This window comes from Siphateles boraxobius, unplaced genomic scaffold (assembly GCF_051911475.1).
Source record: "Siphateles boraxobius isolate OS27281-9 unplaced genomic scaffold, OSU_SipBor_1 8, whole genome shotgun sequence".
Lineage (NCBI taxonomy): Eukaryota > Metazoa > Chordata > Actinopteri > Cypriniformes > Leuciscidae > Siphateles > Siphateles boraxobius.
The window spans coordinates 31,336,356-31,355,741 of NW_027509208.1; the positions used below are offsets into that span (position 1 = coordinate 31,336,356).

The 19,386-nt window shown below is 38.2% G+C and overlaps 1 protein-coding gene across 1 annotated transcript in view; it reads right to left on the reverse strand.

Moving 5' to 3' along the window:
* Positions 1-19,386, reverse strand: part of rngtt (RNA guanylyltransferase and 5'-phosphatase) — a 118,615-nt gene that overhangs the window by 27,256 nt on the left and 71,973 nt on the right. The window contains exon 12 of the mRNA XM_077219653.1: positions 17,126-17,194. Coding sequence (XP_077075768.1) covers positions 17,126-17,194 — 69 coding nt within the window. The remainder of the gene's footprint in view (positions 1-17,125; positions 17,195-19,386) is intronic.

Here is a 19,386-nt window from a genome sequence, read left to right on the forward strand (position 1 = left end):
AAGCAAACAAGCATGTTGATTGTTATTTGTGCAGACTGACCACAAGTAGGGTATGACCACAAGTCATGAAATCTTTTAAATGTGAAAGTAAGAAATTGGTCGATGGAAAGAACTTAACATTATAGAGACATGTTTGCTAACTAAAAAATCCAATTAAAAGCCATTTGTGTGGTGTTGCTTTTGTGTTCATGGTTAAGTGCTAGTCTAATTTGCATTCATGCTAAAAACCAAGTGTTCTAGCGCGAAAATGTTGCCTATAAATAGTGTTGCGCGCCTTCTTATCAAATTCACATGATCAACCTCTCCTTCATTTTGCTTGGGAAATGTGGTCGGAACAAAAGTTTACTTGACGTTCTCTGGAGTCCTCTCAAGCTGAGCTCAACCAATCACAGTCTGAGGAGGAGGCGGCGGGAGGAACAACCCTCTCCAATATGGAGAGACTGCAATTTGGACTGCAGTACCTATTTCAACCGCTAGCATAGAGAATCTTACCAGCTGCATCTTTTAAGACCTGTTATGCATTATGAATACACTTTCCTCATGATCATTCTTCATCATCATAAGAGTCATGTACTTAGTTTACAATCCCCATCATCACTCCAGAAGAAATGCTTAGTGCAGAAAGCATATTTAACCTGTAAAATTATACACATGGAATTTCAAGTTGCGAAGTACAAAATGCTGTCAAAATAAGGGAAATAGTGCCCATAAGTGACTTAAGTTACCTAATGAGCAGGCCTGCTTCTTGACTGGGAAGTTCCCCTCTCAACAGTCACCAAAACATGCAAACAGTTGGTCAGTTGTCCACCATGGCATGTACATATAGTAGCTCTTTAGGCAACATGTGACATTTAAACTCAAATGCTGCCAAAATAGTAGGCCCAGTTACAATGTAAAAACGGATCCGGCCACAGTTTCACTCGTAGGTTCCCTGCCCTGACCCCACTGTAGGCCGCATGTATTTCACCAACACATCTTGCAGGCGATAGCCAATAAAAAGAAAATAATGATGAAAACCATTTACTCTCTCCTCAGTTAATGGCTCAAAGGGTTAAACACAAACTGTTAAGGAGCAGGTTAAGGAATTACGGTAAGGGATTCTAATTTAACAGAGACTTCCCAGTCCATCACTCTCACTAATGGCTTGACTGACAGCTGTCTGCCAGTTAGTCAGAGCTGAAACAGGTATAGACGTAACATACCCCAGCCTGACCACAGGTGTTGCTGAATCTATAATGGCTCTAAGAGTTCACAGCGCGGTATATTTCACTGAGACAAGCTTGAATGGCAGCACCAGAGCTGTTGAATACACCGCGATATTGTGACAGTCTTGAGAGAAGCCGACATGCTGTTGGTCTAACTGAAACAGATATACTAGATTGTGTGCAAAATACCTGCTTGTCACGACTGAGTATAAACCCAGCTTTGTGACATCAGTTATGGAGGCGTCACATATTGTCTGTCAACTGCTGAGTACAGAAGTACAGGAATCGCCTTTGTGCTTCAGGGAAGATAAAGCTGACAGCACATTTCTTTTAAACACCCCTGAAGCCAAAGATAATTTGTAAATGAAAACGTCTTGCGTTTGAGATGAAAGCGAAGGGGACACTGGTATTGAAGCTCAATGGGGAAGTGTAAATACGGGTTTTTAACTGAAAGACTGTGGATTATGCAATAGTAGATTTTCCATGGCAAACCAGTGTTTCAGTTCCACTATTCAGAGTACATCTGAGATTTCAGTTTCAGAGTATGAGTAACAGTGGGTATTTTAACATCTTCACAAGGACACGATGTGATGAACTGACTGTAATGGGGTCAGAGAACTTCTGAATAAAACCTGTTGTTTAAGTTGTGGTAGTCCTGCATGATTCAGAAAATGAGATTGTACTCTCCAAACCTGACAACATGTGGCTTTGCCATAGTATCCTGCTATTGAACCCAAAGACTACAGAAGTGCATTCAACAGTTGTGCAGTAGCAACATTTTGGTGAGTGAAGCGACGCGTTCGGACCAAGGATGCCATTCTGTTAAACATGTTAAAGGTGCAGTCTGAAAGAATGACAGTTAGTGGTCGAAATAGGTACTGCAGTCCAAATTGAAAATATCGGAGATCGTTGTTTCCCCCGCCCCCTCCTCCTGGCACTTGACGCAAACGCGGGTTGCCAGTTTGAGGATACACAACAGGAAAAAGTGCAATTGAAAATGAAAGCCAAGGAGACTTACACTCCATAAGTTGATTTATTCGTGTTTTAATATGTTCTCCTTCATAGAGATTTTTAGATGGATCCTGAGGCTTTTTAGGTTGGGTAGAATCTGCAATCTCTGACCCAGTTTGTTTCCAAGGCTGCAATACAGTGTGTTTTATGCCAACTAGCATCCTGGGGTGTGGAAAAACTATTGGGTGAACTGGAAGTGGGCGGAGTCACACAGACCAAAACAAAAACAGAAAATCTGACACGGAACGCACATTTCAAAGTAGAATAACTAGATGTAGAAGAGTTTTTCAGAGAAACGACAATGTGAACTCCTTAAATATGTCCTAAATATCTGCAAACATATTATGGTATTTTTATGCTTTAGTAGAATGAAAAAGTTACGTACAGCACCTTTAAGCCGTCCGTGTGTCTGCATTCCACATTCTAACATCTTGGATTTTGTCTTGGTAGAGAGCGGGAGAAAGTGAATAGTTTGCAATCACTTTCACAGACTTTTACCTGCTGGCCTAACTCAACTCGAGCAGCTTTAGCTACTTTCAAGAATCGGCTAAAGATGCATATTTTTCGTACTCAATTGACCCGTTAATATTAACACTTACTATTCTATTTCTATTCTATCTATTTAAAAAAAGTGCTAAGTGTATTGTGCTGGACTAACTAGGACTTGTTCCAGCATTTGCATATTGTTGAACTTTTTTGATCCACTTCAAATGTTGACTACTGTAGTTGGCAGGCTCTGCAAACCAACCAAACCCTAGTGCATTCCGCCCATTACTGCTATAAACAAGGTTTATTTCACTATGGGAAGAGGGCTAGACAACTTTTGGTCTCTTTCAATACAGGTACACCGCAGTATTATTTTTTAAATTCTCAATCTTATTATATGCATATATTTCCAGGACTGGAAAGGTCCACTTTGGAAAAAACAGCCTCAACCCAGAACAGAGAAGTAATGCTGTCAAAAGCTGGAAGCACAGAGCCCAGACAGCACACCACTCAAAGGTAAAGTCACTATCTAATAGGTTGCAGGAATACAGAAATGCTCTCAAAATAAAAAATCCTAATAGCTTTGCTCACCCCACTGCAGACTCCTAGCATGAGGTGAGATGATGAAAGAGGAAGTGATGATGTGCTTACAGAGTATAAATGTGAAGCACATCATCAACACGCCACAAGGTGACAACTTTGATGTTGGTTTCTCAGCAAGAAGAAGTGCATGATGCCATTTCCACTGACACATTACAGTTATTATCCTTTATTCACAGTTATTAATTTAATATTATGATAGTTATTTACAGTAATTTTCCTTGGAGCAAATGTAGTGCTTTAACAGATTTAAGCACTAGAGTCATGTGTGGGGATAAAAGGTACTGTCCTCAAGTGGTTTCAGTCTTATTTATCGAACAGAAAGTTTTTGGTCAAGATAGGTAATTTCTCCTCACCTCTCCTGTGCCTCACACTAGGATCTATCTTGGCACCCTACCTTTTCTCGCTGTATATGCTACCATTGGGTTCTTTTTTAAGAAGACATGGTGTTTCCTTCCATTTTTATGCTGACAACACCCAAATATATATATATACCGTATTTATATTTCAAGAGAAATTATCCGTCTGCATTAATTTCTCTTTTTTAATTTCTCTTAATTATGCTTAGATAAGGTTAGATCTTGGTTAGATCTAAAACTTTTTGTCTTTAAATGAAGACAAAACTGAGGTGATAGTTTTCGGACCGCTGATAATTATAAGACCACCAGCATCGATTTGAGGAGCTTATCTGCATTCAGATCTACGCATGTGCAGAATTTGGGTGTGCTTTTAGATGGGCCTTTAAAACTTGACAAACAAATATCTTTGGTAATTGGATCTAGTTTTTATCAACTCTGTCTTTCGTCTAAAATTAAACACTTCCTAACTGACAAAACACTAGAGATGGCTGTTCATGCTTTTATTACTTCTCGTTTAGACTACTGCAACTCATTGTATTGCGATATTTCTAAGTCACAAATCACTCGCCTTCGACTAATACAAATTGCTGCTGCAAGATTTATTCGCAAAAGTCGTAAATATGATCACATCACTCCAATCCTAAGACATCTTGACTGGCTGTCTATTCAGTATAGAATTGATTTTAAGATTCTTTTATTTGTATATAAATGTCTGCATAACCATGCTCCTATCTACTTATGAGAATTGCTGCATTCATATACCCCTTCCAGAAGCTTAAGATCAAGTGACCGTAACCTCCTCCTAGTCCCACACTCAAGACTCAAACGTAGAGGGGATTAAGCGTTTTCTGTGGTTGGGCCACGGTTATGGAACAACATGCCCTTAGAGATTAGAGTGGCATCTTCCCTGACAATTTTTAAGTCTCTTATTCATTCATTCAATCTAGCATGTAGGCCTATGAGTAAATTTAACCTAACAGATAATACGATCAAATCAGTCATTTTAAAACTTTCTGCGAGACGCAATTTCACAAACAGCGTGAGTGATTCTGCCAATGCCGCGTCTTCTCTGTCTCTTAAAATAGGTTACACAAGGCGAGCCAATCGCGCTGCAGCTGCAGGCGGCGACTCTAGACTCGCGTTTCAGGAGTCGGGACATTTGATGAAAATGTCACTTGCACAATCGGGCCATTGCATCGTCACTATTGTTTATAATTTGTGCGTCTTTTTAAGTCTTACCTATTTAAACATTTTTAACGATTTTAACCCGCATAACAAACAGCCCGTGAGTAACAAAACTGTTATTTTTCTTGAATTATAGCGCTTTAACGGTCAAAAGCACACAACATTGTCTAAATTCCAGTCTTGGGGAGTATCCTCTCAAACACAATCGGTTAGGTCTTAAAAAAATAATACAAAAAGAAAATGCATGTGACACTATAATGAAAACAGTATGGGCCGTTCACGTTACGTCTTTTGCGTGTTCATCCTTTGCTGAAACGTCTTCGTCTTCATGGAGAACGTGGCTCATGATTGCTTAGCAACAGGGAGCCCTTTTAAAAAAGAGGAGAAAGTGACGCGGACTACGCTTTACACGCAACATGTGAACATGGATCCGTGCACTAGCTCTTAAAGTGAGAGTAGCCTAAAATGTGTCTGTCATTATTGTATATAAAACAACAAAAGATAGCATTAATTGTAAGGAATCAGGATTAATAGCCTATGTATTCAAATTATACAGGACTAAAAGACTATTCCGTGCTATTTTACATTTGATTACTTTTTTCCGTTTCTAGCATTTCTGAATACTAGTGTTAGACCTAAACTTTTCTCTTTATTTCATGTATTTATTTGTGCTACTTTTTTCAATTTAATTCAAATATTGAAATCAAGCTTCCTTTTGTTGTGTAAACTAAAAAAAATGACCCCATTGTAAAAACACAAATACAATGAGTGAGCAAACATTTAGCTAAACATATTTTTTTAAAAATTGTCAGAAAAAAACTCCCCCCTTAAATTAAAAAATCCCCCCCATAAGAATAACCTAAAGGGGGATTTCCAACCTATTTTCCAAAACGAAATTCAGGCCCTGAGGAGGAAACACGATTCTGCATGTCAATATCCATGGATCACTGGATCTTTGGTAAGTTGTAAGGAACACTATATCGAGTCCAACCTTTAGTTTAAACTGATAATCGTTTGTTTTACTCGTGGTTTCACAGTTTCCCCTATTAAATCCAGTCCCGCAGCAGCTCTTCTGCCACTCACTCCCGCACATGGTAACGGTCGCTAATGTAAGACTGATGGATAAAGGCGGGGCTTAGTAAAGGGTCAAACTGAGGTTACATTAAGAACTTTCAAAAACTTTTACAGCCAAGGATAAAAACACACTCAGCTGAAGATAAACCAAAAGCTTTTTATTATTTTGAAAGCACTTGAGTTATGCAGAAGATTTTCAGCCCTGAAAATGTAACTCATATTTGCTGAGAGTGAAAGGCGTCTGGAACAATAACGCTTTTATGGGGATTGAGTTACTGCAGCGGCTCAAAATGCCTTGAGGTTTAGCATTTGAACACCGTATTGTATTAAAGCACGACAGACCAAGGTCGGCCTGTCGCTGCCGCAGATCTTCTTATGGTTTGTCAAAACATTAGGAAAGTCAGTTAGATTGCGTCTCTTTAATCAAATCAAGTCATTGAGTCACACAGTTATTCAGTCATGTGGTCGACTCACAAAGATCTCAAAAGCAGAGCATCGCTAGTCCTTGATGGAGTCAAGCGCAATGAATGCAGGGGTGAAAATCGATCAAGAGCGCAACACAAACCCGAAGTGTCACCATGGAAACAAGCGCAACCTGTTAGCATTCCTTCATGGCAGACTAACCTGTTTACCTGGAGCTTTCCACATCTTAGTAATGCATGATGTTGCTGTATGGTTTGTCTGTTAGCGTCCACATGCTTTCAACCACAGCAAACTCTTACTTCTCATTTACACAAAAGCTCTTCTGCTTCCATTTCCATCTAATAATTAAAGGATGGACATTGACAATCGTGTGGAAGACTGTCTGAATTAATCTCACCATCTGTCTCAGAAATGAACAGTTCTGAAATCGTGCCCTAACTTATCTTTCAGCATGAAGTCATTTGCTTGTCCTCGCTGAAAGTGGACATGCTGCATGACATGCCAGAATCTCAGCCAATGAGAACACAATTGATGTGTAAAAGATAGTTATGCAGAGTCAGATTTTGGAGGAATAGGATTTCGCAGCAGGCCGCAGAAGTGCAAACCAAGTGCCTGAACAAAATGTTCTGTAGCTCATCACGGCTGGTTAGGACACAGCCTGAGCGAGTCTCCTTCTGGTGCTAAAGACACAAAACCATCGGCTGCAAGCTGACAGGACAGAACCATCCTCCGAAAACAACACAATTCAGAGCAATCATTAGGCCTGTAAAGGGAATGAGACAAGGGAGAGTTTCCCAAAAGCTTTCTGATACCCATGGCATCATGGTTTCTAGGATTTACTTAGACTTGCAATGTTTTTGGGAAACGTTGCCCAGGACAGTTGACTACTCACCCAACAACCTACTACTCTATAGTGATAGATGTCAATGCAAGCTTTGTTATTGGTCTCTTATTGTTAGCGCTTCTGATGTTTAGGAATACTACCATCTACTCTAATTACCCTTTATTACCTCGGCAAGTTAAGAGTCACGAAATAGGCATCATTGACATGGAAATGCTCTAATGGCTGATCATGTGTAGTGTCATGTCGATTGGTTCTGATATCTGACATTAAAGCTCAGAGTCATTTTTGCTGTTTCATTTCAATAAATGCTCTTTTTGGATTGGTGAGGAAGCTTTGTGATCCTCATGACATGACGTCTTTAAGATAGTGGTAACATATTTGAAGCTTTAGTTTAATCAAAATGATAGAATAAAAGCCCATAATGTATGGTTAACATGTTTTGAAAGCACAATGACAAAGGTCTGCTGTTAGCAATCTTAAGAAGAAAACAAGTGCTGCGTGGGTGAGTTTCCACAAAGGGCCTTGTAAAATGCAACATTACCAAGATTACTAAGACTTTAAATTGAACCCTTTAAAAGCACTGTCACTAAAGGCATCAAAGCAGAACTTTCAAAATAAATTCATAACCTACAAATGTCAGGATAATTACTGTTGGACTTAAAATCATCTGCTGTGTTCAATGTTTCCATTATAATGGATAACCTATCATTCGTCTGTAAGGACAATTGGGTAACACTACAAGAATGTCCCATTAGTTAAAGTTATTTAATGCATTATTTGTTACAGTATATTTATTAATCTTTGTTAACATTAGTTAATAAAAATACAAACGCTCATTGTTAGTTCATGTCATCTCAGGTCCATTAAATATTATTAACAAATACTATGGTTTTCCACGACTAAAGATTTTTCCAGTCAACTAGTAGTCGTTTATTTAAGTCATTAGTCGACTAGTCGGACATTTATGATATTAAATTTAATGACTTTAATGATATAATGGGGGGTGGAATTGGAAATGCTTTTAGTTTCAGGGCTGAGAAATAATATTATATGTAACATTGCTAACATTGTTCTACATTATAGGGAAATACTAAACCATAATAATAAGGCTTTAAAATATAAAGTACAAGTGCACACATCAAGATTGGAGCAGCGAACTCACAACAGTAATGATTATGAAAGTGTTGGGGGGAAAAACATCAGAAAGTCTGAACATTTGTATCATTTATTAATAAGCAAGTGTTTTCTGAGTCAGTGTCGTATGACGACTCTGACAGCGTATAGTGGATGTGCATATAGAGAGAAACGCATGGCAGATTAAACGTCATGCAGTAAAACGCGGTACTAATTTATAGGGGTGTCACAATATATCACAATACAAAAATGCAACAATATGTATCGTGGATAGTGACAATATGTATTGTGTATAGTTCACAAGTATAGTGTAGAGTTTTAGGGTACTACATTAAACTACTATACATAATGTTGAATATAATGCATAATTATTTGGGATATTTGTGGGTCCTGATAATGTTAAATGTCTGATGTTACCAGTAAAAAGTGGCCTACATTATTTTAAATATATCTAGTTAGTGACAGAGTTCAAGCATATTCACCTAAAATAATTCAGTATTTCAGCTTCAGAATCATGAATATTGTTATTCTGGTGTCTCTATTGTCCTGTGCTTTGGGTTTCCAGCACCAAGTCCAAGCCTGTTAATTTACACACACAATGTAAAATCAAATTTAGCATTTTTTTTATGCAGTACATTTTTTGTTAACCTTTTACCATATGTCTTGGAGTATCGCAATAATATTGTGTCGTGAGTTCAGTATCGTGATATGTATCGAATCGTGACATGAGGGTATTGTTACAGCCCTACTTATTTAGTTTCCACACTCCACACAAACACTTGGACATGCGCCTAATGATAGTGCACATCTAACGTTAGAGCGAGCGGCCATGCAAAGTGGTTCACGTTAGGATACTCCTTTGTTTCACATGATAAGCCATGTTTGAGGATGACGAATGGCGAACGTTTGGATTTTCAGCCCGACATTATCACATGGACCAGCCGTGTTAACAATCTGTCCATCACAAACTGCATGACTTCTGCAATTCCTGTGGAGTTTTTGTTCTGAGACTACCTGACTAATTAAAACTTGGTCGACTTATGTTTAGTTGACTATTAGGGGCAGCCCTGACAGATACAACTTCAATTTTAATAATGTATAAGTAAATGTGGAAATAAACATCAATTAAGATTAATATATGCTTTAGAATTACTTTTCAATGCGAGTTCATGTTAGATATTGTAGATAAAAAATGGAATCCTATTGTGAAGTGTTACTGACTATTGTGCAAAAATGGTCCTAATGGCTATTGAACAGATATACTTCATATCCATATATGGTACAATGTCTGTACACACATGGCCCTAAACTGGCCTCATTTTGCATATCTTCCTTAACACAAACTACTCCATTAGTCATTCAGACAACACACTGATTAGTAGGTTTACAAACTGAGCCGTTTTAAATGCTGGAATAATAGAGGGATATCTGTTTGTAAAGATCAAGAGATGCGTTAGACAAACCCTTGACAGAAACATTTCATAGTGAATATGTTTCCCTTGCTGACCTCGCTCTTAATGACAGATTTTGAGAAGAAGAGCGTGTGAATAAATGACAGGTCACAGGTCAGCACAAAGCCAGCAGAGCTGTAACCTCTATACTGAGTGATATCAAACACCACAGGCAAAAGCTGATATTAAGCGCATCTATCTCTGTCACAGATATTCAATTACCACAGGGCAATTTCCTTATGCACACTGGAGAACCGGCCCGGTCGTCTGATCGCGTAATTCAGTTATTTATCTGAAATACAGTTTTCATAAAACAAACAAGGAGGACATGTTTATGAATTTTCATTACGACACTAATTGTGTAGTATTTTTGCTTTCATTTTAAAGGGTCAATGAAACCTTGACCCCATGTGAAGTGTTGTTTCTACAAACACTGTTCCCATGATAGGTATTAAAGTCAATCTGAAACCGCATTCGCAAACCCATGATGCTTCCCTAGTGTGACGAATAACAGGATACTCAGTGACAAACCTGTGCAAGGCAGGACTTGAATTTTTCCATGAGGATTTGACTCAATTCTGTCACAGCTGAATGAAAACCATGACTAAATAATTATTTGGTTTATGGTAAAGATTATTTGGCGTTGATGAATTCATTAAGTAGATTTCATCCTTCAGCCTCTTAATAAACAAGGTAATGAACGAATTCAATCGCCTCTTAATAAATGTGTGTTGTGATCTGCAATACATGTGCGTTTCCTTTCCAGATATCAAAGATGCTGAAACACCTGATGTGTGTTGGAAGTGCTGGTGTGTGTTGGATGTGCCGGTGTGTGTTGGATGTGCTGGTGTGTGTGTTGGATGTGTGTAAGAGCAGCTCAGGTGATGTGAAGTAACCCACATCAAAGGTATAAAGATCAAAACAGACTTAGTTTTGCTTGTTTATCAGGGGGTGGAGAGTGTGTGAGTGTGTGTGTGTGTGTGTGTGTGTGTGTGTGTGTGTGTGTGTGTGTGTGTGTGTGTGTGTGTGTGTGTGTGTGTGTGTGTGTGTGTGTGTGTGTGTGTGTGTGTGTGTGTGTGTGTTTGTTTCTACCGCCTAAACGTGACTCCTTGGCATTTCCCTGAAAATGTCATCAATAGCAGGAGAGGCAGAGATGTGCGATTGGCTGGTGTGTGGAGGGGTTATTATAAACTCTCTGTAAACAAAGCTGTCACTTTCCCATTGTCTTTCTGTGTGTTTTAGAGTAGACAGCTTCATTCATTATAATGTGAACAATTTAGTTTTGACACATTGCAAGGTCCAAACTAAATGTGTGGCCAACTGAGAACATTTACCGGCCATGAAAAATATATATTTTGTATCTATGACAATGGCTTGGTTTTTTTCTCCTATTCATACACGCACACAAACAGTGCAGGCAGTTATTTTATTCGCAGTAAAACTACACCTGTCAGAAAGATTAACACATAAGAAACTTGTCTTTGTACAAAATGGGGGGATTCAAGGTTTACAAGAGTGGCCTTGACAAACTTTTGTAGTGCAAAATTGAAGAGGAAAATTGCATTTCTCAGAAAATAAATGCCTTTGCAGATGCTCTCAATACACTTTTTTTATAGCACAATATAATACGTTGTTGGCAAATAAAGCTGCTTCTAAAATTTACTGAAACAAAAACAATCATTTTATGAGCAAGGGGATAACGCAGGAAGATTGTTTGAGCCTGGCAAATTAAACTGCCTTCTTGTTGAGATCTTCAAGAAACTGGGTGTTCCTCCCTGCTATGAAAAGCCCTAATATTGCCAAACCCAGGACAAGTCAAAACAATGTAGAAACATTCACTCTGTGGGCCTTTTTAATGTAGATAAGGTCTATTTCAAACACTAGGCAGCAGCTTCAGCTGGGTTTCCAAGTTTGATGCACATTTTACAAAGTGCACATAAGAATTCCTGACTGAAAGTGCTCGAAATGTGAATACTCGCATTCAAATTTGCATTAAAAATGTGATGCACTTGGCAAAAATGGATTATACAAACACTACATTACCCATGATGCTGTACAGAAAATTCCATCAATCAGAGTTGCTAATCAACTTTTGAACAGGATGAATATATTTTGTTTAAAGATCATATTTTTTTCATTTAGTACTGCCCTTCAGAAGCTACAGAAGATACGTACATGTTTCCCTGAAGACAAAAAAAAGTACAATTTACCTTGATCATCAAAATTTAAAAAAAGTATGTGATCATAGAGGCACACACCAAATGTGAAACAGAAAGCCAGCTATTGATAACACAGGCAGCGTCCTACGTGAAATGGACATTTACATCCAAGCATTCGGCAGACGCTTTTATCCAAAGCATCAGTGCACTAAGTATACATTTTGCCATTATGTGTGATCCCTGGGGATTGAACCCATGACCTTGATGTTGCAGGCGCCATGCTCTAACAGGTGAGCAAACACATACTGATTGATTTCAATGGTTCTACATGGAGAGAAAGCACATTGGATTCAATACAGGCAACAGGAGATTTCGCTTTGTTGTTCGTCCTGGATGTATTTTTTCACTGAGCTAAACTGCAACAAATTCTGGGATTCTATCCATTGGTTCATTGTCCATGATCAATGGTGTAGCGATGCACGAAACACCGGTTACTCAGAGGTCACTTCTAAACTCAGCTGTTTTTTATTGGTTAACGATGCGAAATCGCACATTGAAACTTGAACAACCTTGAATGCGACTCCTATTGAGACGACTGAATGTCACTGAACAAAGGTAAATGTAACAGCACCCTCAGAAATGGGCACAATAAAGGCGTCTTAGGAGGCAGCAAAGTTAAGTTGCTTGGTACCAAAACCCGAGAGGCGGTCACCGAGCAAAACCGTGTTCAAATTGTGGAAGGAAGACTTGCATCTATAATACTTGTATATTACCTAAAAGGGAATGACCAGAAGGACGGGATATTGTTCAGCATCAAAGAAGGAGTCTGACATGCGGTGCTATCAGTGGATGCACACAAGGGCTTTAGAAAGGGTTGAATGGGCCTGTCTTTTTGAAATGCTAAAGAGATTTGGATTGGTTTGTTCTATAAAAATCCTGTAGCTGCAGGGCTGATCAACAACATTGTGTCAAAGTCATTTAACATTTTCCAGAGGCAGGACTCCTCTGTCCTTTTTATAATTGCCACAGAAGCTTTTGTAGAGCATAAAATAGCCTTTGCGCTATTGATGTCTTTATCTATATAAACTGCCATGACAGATAATAATGTCTAATTATGTGCCAGATAATAATAAGCTGCACGATTTGATAGAATTAATATTTTGAAATTGAACCATATGGACCAACAGATGGTTAACTTTAATGTCATAATAAATAATAAAATCAAAAACTAATGCTCCCAGCACAACACAAAAACCTGATGTTATTTTGTAAGAGTGTTATTTGAGAATCTACATCTCTGGAATTTAACTCTTTTTTGCAACAAAGTTACTATCTCTGTATCTGTAGATTGTGTTTCTCACTCTGTCCTTCAGTGCATGCGCAGCGGTTGTGTTTGAAGATTCTAGTGCTCATTTTTAATGACCTACTTCACATCTATTGTATGATTCACAAATATTTAAATGATAAATGTGTCTTGGCCACACAACTAAGCATTTTTCTCCCGTGAATTTGCAGATAAGACAGAACGCAAATAGACAGGCTATAATTCAAAATGTAAGTCTGTCTGCATAATATGAATGAGTCCCACAAGCCTGATCATCTGGTTCAGGAGTGCTTGGTTTAGGTTGGATACTGCGCAGGAAGGATGTTGAATTAATGAGCATCCCTGCTAAGCATGTATATGGCAGCATTCCATTTATGTCTATTAACAATAAATCATTATATTACAGAAATAAGAATCCCCACTGTGTTTACTTTTAAATGTCTTTAGAAGGCCATATGTGAAATATTTATTTTAGCTTTTTTTTTTCTTGCAAAATATAGACTACCGTTCCAAAGTTTTGGGGTCGGTAAGATTTTCGAAATAATTCTTGTTTATTTGATAAAAAATGCAACAAAACCTATAATACTTTGACATAATATAACAATTCAAAAATATTTATACATTTATATTTTCAAAATTATTCCTGTGATTAAAACTATATATTATAATTATAATTTCATTTGTGTAATGTGCGCTGTGAGTGTTTATGAGATTCCTCGAGTAAAACCTTTCCATCCTTTCACTTTCACTGGAAATACTCAGGCTGACCTCAGGACAGTATTTATTTCATTAAAATCACAGTTAATCAGTTAATCGCAATAATTAAATAAAAAAAGATATCCCATAAAGCATGTTTGTCAAGTGTGTACCAGTACAAAGCTTCATATGTCCCTCTCATGCTCTCTGGAGAAGGTCATGTGGAATGACACATTATGCTGGTTTCAGGGTCACGTGATTCTCTCTTTCAATATGAGGAGCTGGAGGACATGTGGAAATGAGGATAGCACTGCATGTGAGGCTCGCTGAATACAAGATTGGAAATAGTACACTACACCTGGCTAATGTGCACTTTCTCCAGCATTGAGACGACAAGAGCAGCTCTGAGAGATGTCAGCAGAGAAATACATTACACTGTATAAATAGAAGGCTTCTGAAGCCTGTTTTTAAATATATTGATGTGACTGATCGTTTGTCACACAGGAATGTGGAGTGTATGTGTATGACCTTTACCTTGCATTTGCAAAAAGACTAAACAATTGGATTATTTTCATTTTTATTTTTTTGATGAGTATTTGTATGATTTCTGCAGCTGAAAGCGCCTCTCTCTTCTGTTGTGTTTCTAATCTGTCAAAGGCACATTGATGTGGAGCTTCTGTTTTTAATCTGGCACACCAGCGGTGAATCTCTCCTGGCTTTATCCTCCTGGGTCCTGTTTTTGTTTTTATGAATTTGTCTGCAACCATAGATGCCATGTTTTTAAAGTCACATGCCTGGTGAATTCTAATGTGGGCATTTTTCTGAGGGTTCAAATGTTCGGGGGTTTGGCTATAGGAATTGATTTATTTTTAAAAGCCTGCACAGCCCATTTTATAGAAAGATGAAAAATAGGAGTATGGGTTCATTATCATTATTCTTGTAAGTAAATATCTCAGTCTCAATATTCTGTGACTCCCCCTCCCCATTTAAATGTTATAAATTAGGAAATGAAATAAAAGCTAGAATGCACACAAGACTTACAACCTTTTTTATTATGACAGAAGGCATTCTAGAATAAATTTTGGCTAAAAATGTATTTGTTAAAGAAATGTAAATGTGCACCTGCAATATCTTTGTTTTCTCAAAAAGCACAATATAATAAATAATAGTTTAATAAATACAATTTTTAATAGGACAGTGTTTTTGTTGATATTTAATAGATCAGGCTTTTATGGCTAAGATAGTATGATAGTAATAGTAAGAATATGTAACTCATACTCGAGGAAGAAAAACACCTTGATTTTTTACAGAACCCCAAACTGAGCAAAAATATGAAATTTGATGCAGTTGCTGATATTTATAAGGACAAATACTAATGTAAATCAATGAGATCTTTATAACAGTACAGACTACTTAATAGCAGATAACAGCAGACTACTTACATAAAAAGCATGTAAATATCAGCTGTCACTCTATATCTGCCAATAACATGTCTTAGTAAGATATTAAAATGCTTAGTTTTATGAACAAAGCTCTGTAGTTTTAAAACACTTAATACAATGCAAATAAAATAAACCTAACGCTAAATGATCATATTTGATACATCTAAACAATTATGCACGGATAATCAAGTAAACCAAAGTTGCTTCAGTCTAGTAAGTGTTCATGTTGAAATAACAATATAAACTATTTAAATAGGCTATACGTTTAAAAAGACAAGTGAACCACGCGCTGAAGGTGGATGTTTTACAGTTATACTAAAAGGCCTTTTAATCGCTAAAAAAGCATAAACTATCATCAGACGACATGCAGTAGATTGTGTGCAACAGGTTTTACAGCAAAGTTTTGATTGTGTTGATAATTGAGGCTTTAGAAACTCATGTATCAAATATGATATAGAGGAACTAAGGGTGATTTCACACCTGCCTCATTTAGTTTGGTTGAATCGCACTAGAGTTCGTTTTCCCCCTTGGTGCGGTTCGTTTGGGCAGGTGTGAAAGCAGCAATCGCACTCAGGTGCGCACCAAAAGCGGACCAAACAAGCGTAGGAGGAGGTCTCGGTACGCTTTCAAACGAACTCTGGAGCGGTTCGTTTGTGGTGAGAACGTGATCCGACCTCGAACAGACCCAACTGACAAAGAACTGCACATTGCAGACTAAACCAGCTGCCGTAGTCAAAAAAAATTATTATTTAGGTTGTCAATAGCGCTCCCTTTAAGTCATGACTGACTTACCGCGTTCTGCACTCTCACTAAAATCTCATCATAAACACAGAAGTTGTCCGCACTGCACAGTGAATTTCTTATTTATATCGCGTCTAGACTGTTGTTTATGGGGGGATTAGCGAAAGGATAAAGCTTGTGCTGATTCTGAACATACATTGTGAGCGAATTCTCCGAATGTCTGCCGGATTTTCCTCTTTGTTTACTTCCGGGAGTTCTGTTGGAATTTTCCCGCACGTTAATTCTGACCAATTTAAGTGCAGTTGTGGAAATATGTTCAAGACACATCTGGTGGCCAACGAGTGATGTGGATGTTGTCACGTGACTGCATTTTGGTTCGTTTCATCAACTGATTCAGACCAGAGCAATCAGTGTGGTGTGAAAAGGAACCAAAACGCCTGAAAATGATACAAAGCATAATTTTTCGCCCTTAGTCCGGATCAAATGAACCAAACTACAGGTGTGAAAGCGCCCTAAGTCCTAGTGTAGCAGTTACACATGACACATACGTATATGATATTTGTGCGACATGCATATTTAATGTTTTTCTTCAAGCAAAGCAAAAAGTCTGTCTTTGGCTGAGAAGCTTCTCAAGATTTGATCGATTTGTTTAAAAATCAGTTTATTTTGCAGCTTGATAGTATTCGTGCCCTACACACTGTATAATACAGCATAGATGATTGGTTATTACCGCCATAAACTGAAATGTTTCTGAGGAAGCCTAAATAAACATAAAACACACCCTCTTATTTACTCTCTCGCACTGCAGGTAGTTACATCCTGCATTTGCAGTCCCTGTGTGTGTGTGTGTGTGTGTGTGTGTGTGTGTGTGTGTGTGTGTGTGTGTGTGTGTGTGTGTGTGTGTGTGTGTGTGTGTGTGTGTGTGTGTGTGTGTGTGTGTGTGTGTGTGTGTGTGTGTGTTTGTGTGTGTGTGTTTTGGTGTCAGACTCACCCCTATAGGCTGGAAGATAAGACCATCAACTTCATGGCTAACCTGCGAGGTGAAACTGCCCTCCAGGAGCTGCGAACAAAGAAGACAATGAGAATATATAATGTGTATTTGGAATAAAAAACATGTAGCCTGCGGGCAGAGACAATCTCTTGGACAGAGGACAAGACATAGCTTAAAAAAAACAGTAAAAAAAGGAAAGTTTCCAAAACAGATTTCTCAAACACTCTCTCCATCTGCCTTTGTTTGGGGGGAAGAAAATGTAGCACAGTCCCAAACTCACACCACTGAGCCAGAAGTTGACATGTCACACTGCTTCCACAAACACACTGAGTGTTGCAGAGGAAATCAACATATGAACTGGGATATGTCAGAGTATTATAACATCCAAAAATGTATGTTTGCACGCAAGCAGTAAATTCATCACAAAAACAAATAAAAAACCATGGCACTATCATAACATTATATTGTTTTGTTTGAGGAAGGGTGTGGCTCTGTCTGAATGACCAATGGCAGGACAGTATGTAAATTCAGAGACTTAGTTCACAGACTTAGGATAGTTGACCTAAAAATGACCATTCTGTTATCATTTACTCACCATGTCTTTCCAAAACCATTAGATCTTCGTTCATCTTCGAAGCAGATTTGCTGTGACTGTCCCTCCATTGAATGTCCATTCCACCAAAATTGACACTTCAAAAAGTTCATAAAGAGATTGTAAAAGTATGAATTAAGCGGTTTAAGTCTACTCAAGATTTACCAATTCTTCTGAAGAGAAACAATCACTTTTTATAATGAACATTGATCAATTCACATAGAGCAAATCAAATAGGAAGCTGTAATGAGATTGTTTGATGTGTAGGAACTATTGAGGTTTGTGCTCATGCGTCAAGCAAGTAAGGTTGAGCTTCTGTTTACCATCCTTGAGTGCTTTATGTATGTGTTTATCAATGCTTATATGTGAATAAAAGCCTCAATCAAATCTGTTCATTATATAAAGCGATCATTTACCATCCCTTTATGAACTGTCATACGAGGTCTCGAAGTGTCAAAGTTTTGGGTGTGTGAACTTTCAATGCATGGACAAAAAATCTCTTAGGTTTCATCAAAAGAATGTTAATTTTTGTTAAGAAGATGAATGAAAGTCTTATGGGTGTGCAATGACATGAGGGTGAGTACGAACTATAGGACGACAGCATTTTGGGTGAATGAACCCTTCAAATGTTCCTAAAAAAATTCAACGAAAAATGTAGGCAAGGACTATTTGATCCATTGGGAGTCAATTGGGATCTGATACAAAAATGGGCATTGTTTAATCTGCACTGATGCAGCAAGTAACAACAGAAACACTATAATAAAGTAAACAAGAGTCTAATTTGATTTCATGTTGACTTTGCAGAACATCCTTGAGAAATGGCGTCCAATATCATATGTAAACAATGCATTATACAAAGGAAGTGTAGAGAAACGACAGAAAGTACAGTGTGAAAAGGTGGCAGAGCTCTGGGATTTAGCGTGTTCATTAGCGTGGCCTTGTCTATAGAGCGGCTGTCGTAAATTAATTCCTTTCTCATAAATGTTTCGAGACCTTGAGCCTTTCTGTGTTTAAACTGCGATCTTGGCTTCACGACTCAGACAAGGTCTCCCACCCTGATATCACACTGTTCAATAGAAAAACCCTCCGCTTCTTTCATTACCGATAATCTGTTCCTCTACGACCTTCTCCATGTTATTTTAGCACCGCACACAGGGCTACAGCAGCAGAGAGATGAAGCAATACCCTCCACTCCACATTAGCTGCCTTATTTTCTCCTTTAATCTCTCAGAAACACGTCCGCTTGATGGCGTATTGAGATTCTGGTCAGTCAGTGAGTCTGCAGTCATGCCTCACACACCACGTCCTCAAAGCTCCTCTACCTGCAGTCTTCACAGTCTGCTCAGGTAAGAGGCCAGTTTCCACATCCAGCCCTGTTTAATGAGGAAATTAGCACTTAATGAGATCATTAACTCCCGCTAAACTCTTTCCGAGTGGTGAGTGAGATGAAAGGTTGGCTTTGAGCGCTGCAAACGTGTGGGACGAGTCTGAAACACTGAGGAACACTCTGTATGCTTTTGAAGCTCCAATCACAGATGAGCCTCTTTCTTCTCTTTCTTTTTGAATCTTATTTATTATATCTTTCTTTCTCTATCCTTTCTTCGTTTGTTCTTTCTGTATGATTTGAGTAGCACTTTATTTTACAGTCCCATTTCATATGTGCCCAATA